Source organism: Thalia democratica, chromosome 4 (genome assembly GCF_965202585.1).
Source record: "Thalia democratica chromosome 4, ktThaDemo2.hap1.1, whole genome shotgun sequence".
Lineage (NCBI taxonomy): Eukaryota > Metazoa > Chordata > Thaliacea > Salpida > Salpidae > Thalia > Thalia democratica.
The window spans coordinates 66,668,433-66,678,792 of record NC_139168.1 but is presented as its reverse complement, the minus strand read 5'-3'; the positions used below and the strand labels follow the sequence as shown (position 1 = coordinate 66,678,792).

The window sequence follows — 10,360 nt, the reverse complement described above, 5'->3', positions numbered from 1 at the left end:
ATTCTTCATACTAAGCTTAAAATAAATAGCTCAAACCTATAAATAGAAAAAGCATAGTATTTTTGAAGAACTTTACTAAGTATCACAAATAATATTTGCTGACGTTCAGTAGTATTTTAATAGGTGTTTTAGGATAATCTACGTAAATTTTAGTAGCAGAAAATGTGCAGGTTCATTTTACTATTTTACTCTTACTATCTATTTTCTTTTAAAGAAATATTAAAATAAGTGTGGACTATTCACTATTTTCTCAAAATTAGACTCGGATCCATAATAAAAAATCAAATTTAGGAAAAATTTAAAGCGTACTTACACAACTAGAAATATTATTACAATAAAATTTTCTGTGAAGTGGATTTATTGTTATATAAAAAAAAAAGTACCTACTGGACACAACATAAAAAGTAAAAAGTTGACGCTCAAAACAAAGACCTGTCAACTGGTCTAGTGACTATAAAGCTAGTTGAGCAGCTTACAAAGCAACCCGGCCTCATCAACTCTCAAAGTCTACAAGTCGAGAAACTCCCACTCGTTTTCTTTCACGATGCCAACCGTTTTGGCGCACTGCTCCCTGCAGAACTTGACGATGGAGCTCAAGCGTTGGAAGTTCTCCTGGTCGACCAGCGTGTGCACTTCCCTCTCCAAAAACTCGCTCAGCCTCTCCACCTCCGACTGCAGGTACTTCTGGCAGTCCTCGAAGTTTTCTTTGGCGATGTTGTCTCGGGCGTAGTAGCAGAACACGTAGGAGTACATCAGCGTATTGCGGCCCTGCTTCAGAGCCTCGCACGCCTGCTTGATGCAGCTCCTTTTTTCCCAGCCAGCAGTTCTTTCGTTAGCTTCGGAGATTTTTTCTTCAGCTTCTTGTTTCTGTTCGCTGTTTCCTTCTTCCTGGTCACCACCAGGCTGCTCGCTCTTGCCCTCCTCGCCACCTTCTTTTTTGGGTTTCTTCTGAAACCTCTCGTAGACGCTCTCCATCGTGATCCTGCTCTCCAAGTCCATGCTTTGCTTGTGCGCGTGGTACATCTCAAAGTATTTCAAGTACCTGAATATGAAATTAGTAATCATATGTAAATTTGAATAGAACTTTGCTAATTGTTTTATACAAGATTATAAACGCTGATAAATGTTCCTGTAAGAGGTAGTATGATAAGCATAATGTGTTATTTACTTCTGAAATATTAGTCTGACATTAAAACTAAAGTATGATTAAACACTTAGTATTTACTTTCGTAATTATTTTATTGAAAACTTATAAATAACTTTTAATTTATCTTTATTCAATTTACCTGTCCAGGGCCGACCTCTCATCCGAGACGTTCCTCCCCTCATCCGGCACGCTACAGTCGTGCTCTCCCCACTCGGTGAAGCAGATCCAGCACCAGTGCTTGCCGCACTGCGTGCACTTCACGTGGTTGCACCCGCCGTCCTTGAATGTGGGCACCGTGCACTTGGGGCACTCCTTGGTGTTGGCCGCCACCCAGTTCTCCGTCTCGCTCGTGTCCTGGTTCTTCGTGTGCCACTTCTTCAGCTGGGTGCAGTTTAGCGGGTCGTGCCACGCGTTCTTGCACCCGAAGCAGCTCTGGTGGCCTTTCGAGCACTCGACGTTGCGGTCGCCTTTAAAGTTCAAGCCCCTGATGGCCAGGTCGCAGTCGGTACCGGGGCACCACACCGTGCTCTCGTTGTTGTCCACGTAGGACTGGCTCAGCAAGCGCAGGTATTTGGAACGGGAGTCTTCATTCTGGAGCATCTCGACGATGACTTCCGAGGACAGAAGATACTCGCAGGATTCTCCCGGGCAGGTGATGTTGACCTTTCTGCACTCGACGTTCTCGGCGAACGAGTCCCTGAGGCAGTCCGCGCAGAAAGAGTGCCCGCATCCTAGCTGCTTTGTGTTTTCCGCCGGAACTGTTTCAAGGCACACTTCGCAAACCATTTCATCCATGTCCATCGACTGCACTTCAGTCTTTTTGTTTGCCTGCTTTTTGTTATCTTCGTTCATGGCTGCCAAGGCCAGATCTGTGTCCCACTGGTTTTTTTGAAGCAGGAGTCTGGCGCGAGCTTTGCTCACGCCGTGCGCTTTGGACCTGAACTTTTCTATTTCGCCGTCTATGCTTTTCAAAATGTCGTTTTGGTCGATCGATTCGTAGGCTGGAAGTTCAACTTCCGATTCACCGATGCTTGAGGAGTAGCTAACTTCTCCGTCACTGTATTCACCATAGGATGAGTCTGAGTCTGACATTTATTTTGTTTTAGTTATAAAGTCTGAAAAAATGTGTTAACTTAAAGTTTTACAAATTCTACCAGTAATCAGACATAAGTTACATTTATTTAAAAATATGTTATAACTTGTAAAATTTTTATCGCTACTTTGATGAGCTTTAAAGACGACTGTTTTAAAAATATTTGTAGACTAAAGACTCTATAAATGTAACGTTATGTAACCTAAAAAGTTATCAAGTTAAATAGCTTTTAGACACAGTTAGTTTAGAAAAAAAAACTTTAACTATACTTAAAGTAAAACAGAACTTCTACCATGGTATCCCAAACACATTTTCATAACTGTTGCAGATTGTACTTTTATGGAAAATGCTGTGTTGAGTCATAAAAAAAAACATACATTAAAGATAAACTAAAGTGAAAATAGTGGTTAAATAAAAGATAAAAAGGTAAAATTTATACTGTACCTTGTTCGTTGATATACAATGTAAACACAACAGAAGTACAAATCAAAAAAAAGATCTAGAAATTCTGAAATGAATACTATATACTGAAATAGCTTGTTACATTTATGTTCTCCCGTGTTGTAGTCATCTAAAACAATATATTTTATTAAATTTGGTTTTATCTTACAAGTAGTACTTTTTAAATATTTAGGATTTTATTTTGATATACATGGCAAATACTTTTTAAATTTAGAAAGCTTCACAAAGTTTAGCTGGTATTTTTTATAAAAAAAAAACTTTAAAATGTAAAAGTTATTAAAACTTTGAATTATCATTTAAAAACGTAGTTTAAATTCTTACAAAGGTATAATTAACGTATTTATTTTTGTTGTGTTAGTGATCAAGGACTTTTAAGGTTTATTTAAGTTTAAACTAAGTTAAAAACATAACAGAACTAAAGAAATGAATGAAGACCCTTTAGAAACAAAATATTTGAACAACCTAAGGGTATTTCAATAACAAAAAAAAAGTGGCATAGCGGCATAAGGTTAATAAAAACAAACCTAAATATTGTAAATAAATAAAATTCATTTTCTACAATAGTTAATTTACTTAAATTGTTTATATTTTTATTTGTAAACCAACCAGAGAAAACAGTGAAAACATACTAAAATAAACAAACAATACCAAAAAAAAGTATCTTATAATACAAAAAAATCTTGCTACTTAACCTAAAAAATTTATTGATAAGAGCTTTATTTGTTATATAAAAGGAGGTGGCTCTAGGGTTTTTTAATTAGGTCAGCAAAAAATTCACTTTAAAAAAAAAAAGCATTTTAATCAAAAAATTTTTACAATTTTGTAAAATAGTGTAACTTTAAAAAGATATTAGTATTAACTTTTTTGTTAAACATCTTCATTGAGTTTTACCAAATCTAAGTTCTCATAACAGTAGTTTACAAAGAACTGATCATGTGAATTTTATTATTGCCACGTCAGTAAAAATCTGTCTGAGTTCCACCTAAGTAGCTGATTCAGCCTAGGATTATAATAAAACTAAATAACTTTAGTACGAGCGAAATACTGCAATAACAGCTTTTTCTTATTAAAACCTTTAATACTTAACAAAATGCTTATAATCTAAATATATTAAGAATAAGCTGATTTATCAAGAGAATACTTGAGTTTTAGATAATAAAAGCCAAACTAAGTTTTAAACAATTAAACTGAGAGTTTTGTAGCAGCATGAGCTTACAAACATTGTAAAGTATTTTCTAATGACCCATAAAAACCTTAAGAACTTAACTCACATCCCACGCATGCAATGTAAAATGCCATCTGCTATATTATATGTTTCCAAATTTTTTCTGATTAAATTTCCTAATTAGTACTAATTAAATTGTTTAAATAAAGCTTGCCACGCTTTGAGGAAGATTTAGCCTAGGGAGCAAAAAGTGTCCTAATTAAGCAGGAGCTTAGTAAAAATCCTTAAAAGTTAACGCAAAGTTTGTGCATTTATCAAAATTGGTATGTTGTGTTCAGTAACATTTAAAATTTTAAATTTCACAGGAAAATATTTAGGGTAAACAAATTTTTAACTGCACGTGTAGCCAGTATTAGTCCAGTTTCGTCAAATTTTTATAACTTTAAAAGAACTAAATGTCTAAAAGGCGTTTTAGATAATGAAAAGCAGAAGGTATATTATCCAAGATGAAAAAAATAATCATATAAAAGATTTACTTGGCACATTTTTGTTCATAATTTACTTTTGAACCACTAGTTTTGGTTTTTAAATATTTATACTTTTTTGTCTTTAAAATAAAACAAGAATGTAATTTTATCAAAAGTAATATATTATAACATGCCTTGTCTTCAAAAATTCAAAATTTTTAAACCTGAGTCAAGTTGTTGTATGCAATATCTTAAAACTAGAATAGGTTTCTAAAATTCCAACCCAGCCTGGCATAATGTGAATTTTTTTTTATTTGCACAAAAATACAACCTAACCTGGAAAGCCTTTTTTTTGAAACCCAGCTTATATCAACTATAATCTACATACAGGATTACAATTTGTTTAATGGAAACTAAGTTCTTTATGTTTATTTTAATACAATAATATAACATAGTACTTTAAAACTTTAGTTATTGTTTTATTTAGCTTTAAGTCTTTTAAATACTTTTATCTAGTTTTTAAATTCAAGTAAAGATACTAAATTTAGTTTGGCACCTTGATATTTTATAAATCTTATTAAAAACTAAAACTTTTTATTATTTTAACCTAAATCATCAATAAAATTAAAATACGACATACTAAGTATTAAATAGATTTTAGTAGAATGAAATTTTTATACAACTAATTTTTTAAAGAAAGCCTTATGAGAATTCTTTCTTAAACAGTTTGAAACAACTCATGTGTTTAAAGCTATGGCTAACTCAAGTTATTTTATAATTTAATTTAGCCTAAGAAGCCTTAATGTGTAGCAACCATATTTATAAAAATTGAAAGACAATACTGTAGTGACATTTATACTTTTTTTTATAGACTACAAAATAAACTTATTTAACTTAAATATATTTTTGGACAACTGAAACAACTTTTTAGTTAAAAGTTTAGTTTTAGAATTTGAAAATTTAAATCCAATATATTAAAGTTATATTCTTTTAGTACTGACAGTAATAAAATGTTGATAAATAATAAAGCAATTTCTTTTTTTATTTAGTTGCCAAATTTTGGAAAAATATCACTTATGGTAATCTATGCTTAAGTAGTAAAAACTACATGGTCAGCTTTAAGTTTTAACTATAATTGAAATTTAAAACAAATAATAACAAATACTTAAGAAAAACCATGCTAAAAAATTTGAGAGAGTCTACATTAATATAACACAACTTTTAATAAAAAAATTTTAACTTATAAAACTAATTAGTTACTGCTTTTGTGAAGGTGTGCATGTCATTTATAAAATTCATTTTATCTTATTTTACATTTTATAAATTCAACATTAAAAATATTAGTAAAAAAATGCAAGGAGCTGTAGAAATATAGTAAGGTTTCTTATTAGAAAATATTTCAAGTAAAAATATAAACTAACCTTTTTATTTTTCTACTTATGGGTAATATAGATTTCATAAAACCAACCTGAAGCCGCTGCTGAAGTAACCTAAATATCAATTTTAATACGTAAAACAAGCATAGTTGCCACATCTATATTAGAAAATTACTACAAAATACTAAAGCATGAAATCTAAAATTGAAAAAAAAAAACAAATGTCAATTCTGTGTTTCTAGAATGCTGACAGCTCTATTTACATGCTTCAGAATGGTTACATTTCTAATGGATTTATAATGGGTTTAATTGATTAAAAACTTTTGTAGAATTAAAAATTATTAGCTTGGTTTTTTTTTTTTTAATTTTGGCAAAAATTTTTAGTTTTAGATTTTTTAACTATTAATATTTAACTTATTTATAATCTTAGTCATTTGTAGTTCAAGTTTAATTTTGTATTGAAATTGTTAAAAGATTTACTGGTATCTGCAACAGAAAAATATTATAATTTTTATTAAGAAAAACTAGCACTCAATGATTTAAAAACCTTCTTATTTTCACTGTAGTTATTGTAAAAAATTCTATATTTAGTAATATAAAAAATTGTTTAGTGACTTTTACCTTCTTCATCTTTCTGTATTTCATAAATAAAAATGTCAGCTGTTGCTTAAAAATAGTTAAAACAATTTTTCTTTAGCTCTAAAATTTTTATAATTTTCTTTATTTCTTAAACTATTAGTTATTAGAGCTACATCAACAGTAAAGAACAAGTAAAAATAAACATTTAAAAAGAAACATTTAAGCCAGTTTCAAACAAAATTGGTCTTAAAAGGCCAGAGTCGTTCAAAATTTTAAAACAAGCAGAGTTAGTGAAGCCCTGTATTAAAACAAATTCTAAAATATCATGATCTTAAAATACTTTTATTAGAAAAAAAGCCCATTATAGTTAATTTTGAGTATGTTAATTATTTAAAACAGACTAAAAAATAATAAAATTTTTAATTTTTTGAAAACTGTAATAACGGTGTTATTTAAACCAGGATAGCCAGAAATAATGAGTTCTGAACACTTACTATTTCTAGTTTTTAACTTAAAACGTCATGCTCGAGTAGTTTGTGGCGATAAACGTAGAATCTTAATGATTCAAGCCTAACTTGCCTCAATAAATTATTTTTAGTTTTTTCTGGATTTTAATATTCATTTCATTTATTAACAACTTATGAAAAAAAAAAGTTAGAGTTAATTAAAAATAACTCTACCTGACAAAAAAAGTTTTATGCACCTCCTTAGTATTCTAAATCACAAAGTTCACAAACTTTAACTTACTTTTAGAGTAATGATTTTTAACTTGTATAATAATTCTTCTCAAATATTTAGATAATGTATTCTTATTTATTTCCAAAGCAGCATATGATAAGTAATGTAGCAAAGTTATCAAAATAACTTACCCAAAAATTTTTATCTTGAATTTAAAACTTTAAGAGTTTGAAGCATGTTTCAACTAGCCTTCGTAAGATGACCTTCTTTAAAGTATATTATTTAAATAATTTAGAGATTCACTTCAGTAAAAAAGAAAACTTAAGAGAGAGGTCTAAAAATAAACAAAAACTATTACAAAACTTATTTTAAATCAAATTTATATAACACAGTATAGAAATATTAACATGCTTTGTTTGAAATAAATTAAATGTTGTATAAAAAAACTTTAACTTCCAATATCAATTGAAATCACATATTTCAACACCTTGTTATTTGAGATAGTTCTTTCTTTTTATCTTGAATTAGCCTAAAACAGCATATGCTATATATAAACTATTTGTGTGAATTCATTTTTAATTATTATTTGTTTTAATTTTTAATTTTTTAAAGATTTGAACTTTTATTTGAGTGAACTTTTATCATTAAAATTGATTAACTTAATAATTCTGCACTTAGAAATATATTTAAAATTAAAACCTTAAACACTACTTAAATTTATTCTATCTAACTTTATACTGTTTGTTATTTTAACACAAATTGTTTCATAGTTTATAACTAAAACTTCATTCTAATTACTTTTATTTACTTCAAGAGGGTTTTAAGTACTTTAAATTAAATTGATATTGGATAGTTTCAAATAGTTAAATTAAGCATTCTTTTATAACTCTTGAGTTTAAAATTAAAAAACTTTTTAAGATTGTAAAGCTTCGTTGGTTTTAATACAATAGCTTTTTTTACTGTCTTTATTGTAATAAGATCTATTCTACTCTCTTTGTGTAATTTACTAGCTCATAAACAGCTTATATGTAAGATTATATTAGTTTATAAAAACTGTTAAGTAGCCTTTAAATGTGAACAAGAGTGAAAAATAGTTAATCTAAAACTTGGGAAATTAGTTCTATATGACCTAAGGTGACGTTTAGAATAAATTATGTTTCATTTTTATAAATACCTATTCAACTTAAAAAATTAAAACTAAACTCTCAAACTTTTTCACAAAAAGAAAGCAAAATAATTAAATATCTAAAAAATTATGTAAAAAAAAGTATATTAATCTTGTTTTTATACATTAAATCTTTTACTTTAACTATTCAGTTAAAGGAATAAATACTATAATTTTAATTTTGGTTTAAAAAGAGAATAAACAAATTTAGGTTAGTTAGAAAAGGTTGAGCAAATAAAGTTCCATAGCACATAAATTTAAAAACTTGGAAACAAATAAAAACATAAACTAAAACAAAAAAATGTAAATTTTATAGTCTATTTATAAATTTTAACACAAAATAAAACTACCATTTAAAGCTAGGGCCTTAAAACCTTATCATTGCTCACTTGGCTTTTTATGTAACTACATCTTTATTTTCTCCTGACTGTTTTTGAAGAAAAGTTTATCAACTGGAATAAGCTTGTGAATCAAATAACTCTAAATAGATTAACGTTAACAAAGCATGAAATAACTGTATAATTTTTTTTAGCTTCATAAAATTTAATTAACTTATAAAACTGATAACTTTTTATCTAAACCCATTGAAAAAAAATATTATATTAAGGTAATTTTAAACTTAGTTAACTTTTATGAGAGTTTTAAAACTAACAATTACATAAGCAAAAATTCAAGTTTTAAATATTTCAACTCTAACCAGTAAAAATTACATATAATTAGTTATATTAGTTGAAAGTACATTTTGATTTTTGAACAAAAGCTTAAATCTAAACCCTTTATATAAAATTGTACAACAGTAAGTTAGCTGTAGATGAAAACATGTATAATACACTTTATAATTCGCCTAATGTTATTTAAACAAATCTAATAATTTTTTTTTTACCAAAAGTAAACAGTTTCAGACAACATAACAAAATATAAAAGTTTCAAAAAGTTCTTTTGTCTAAACAGGCTACTTATTTTGTAGTTTTAGCTAGTAACACTAAACTTATCTTTTCAAACTATATGTGTCAAAAACAAAAAAGAGCTGAAGTTTTTTGAGAACTTTGTTATTAAATACTATATAAAACTACTCTATTTTATTAAGCTAAATAGGCTTAATGGTACTAATAAAATAGTTTTAATTTACAGTCTTTAGTAAAAACGAGAGATTTTATTCTCCTTCTCTGAGTGATAACCTCTTTATATTTCTAGTTTAATGCTCTAATAGTTTTTATTTATTATTAACTAGGCTTATGCTTATTAAAACAAAATATTAGATAATTTACCTAAATTTCAGATGTTAATCTTGTTGAGATTAAATTTGTAATAAAATTTACTTAAAATAAATCTCATTTTAAATATACAATTATTTAAGAGCATAGAAAATTTACTCTAAATATAAATTCTAACGTATACTACGAAAAAAAACTAACAGATAATAAATTTAAGTTTTGAATATTCAATAAATATAATAGTTATGTAGATTTGAAAGTGAAGTTTAATTTTTTTATGTTTAAAGGTACGAAGTAAACTTATAAATTATCAAATTTGCTTCAATATAAAAAATAAAAGATGGTATAACATTTAAAAACATGACCTAGTCTTCAAGAGAAAAGTAACTAATTTAATTTTAGAATTAAACCAAACAGAAACAAATTTGTTTGGGTTTTGAAAAAAAAATACTTTGGGTAAAAAAAAAAAGAAAATGATAATACATTGGCTTGAATTTAATTGAGTTATTAAATGACATACAAAGTTTATATAGTATAGTTTGATACATTACAAATAACCATTGAAGCAATTAAGATGATGGTAAAAACTTACTAATGAAAGTTTTAGTTTTTCATATTCAAATATATGTTACTTTATTGGCCATCTGCTAAAAACAAAACTAAAAATTTTTTATTGCTTATTTGTACTGTTATACTATAAAGCTCTTTTTTTTCGTAAATATTTTATAAATACATTATTAACTATTTTTTTCTCAAAATTACTGATGAAATATTTTAGCATATTGTCTTATATAACAGTTTATTTCAGCTTTACTAAATTGATTCTAAATTTAATGAGCTTAGTATTACTTAAGCAATCATTACTATTGTTATCAGTAAGGTCTTTAGCTAATTTTTTTTTTAATAAACGCTTATTTTTTAGACAAATATTAATTATAACAACGAGTCATTATCAACTTACAAGAGTGTTTGCTCGCCAAAGATATGGTTCTAAATGGGATTGAGTATTTGTCA

General features: G+C 27.5%; 1 protein-coding gene across 1 annotated transcript; it reads right to left on the bottom strand.

The window, feature by feature from the left end:
• Nucleotides 1-507: 507 nt before the first annotated feature.
• On the bottom strand, nucleotides 508-2,239 carry LOC145833603 (E3 ubiquitin-protein ligase ariadne-1-like). Its single transcript, XM_082940757.1, has 2 exons — nucleotides 1,287-2,239; nucleotides 508-1,042 (listed from the first exon to the last, which is right to left on the bottom strand). Exons 1-2 carry the CDS (start codon nucleotides 2,237-2,239, stop codon nucleotides 508-510), a joined length of 1,488 nt encoding a protein of 495 aa, XP_082796883.1.
• Nucleotides 2,240-10,360: the final 8,121 nt, after the last annotated feature.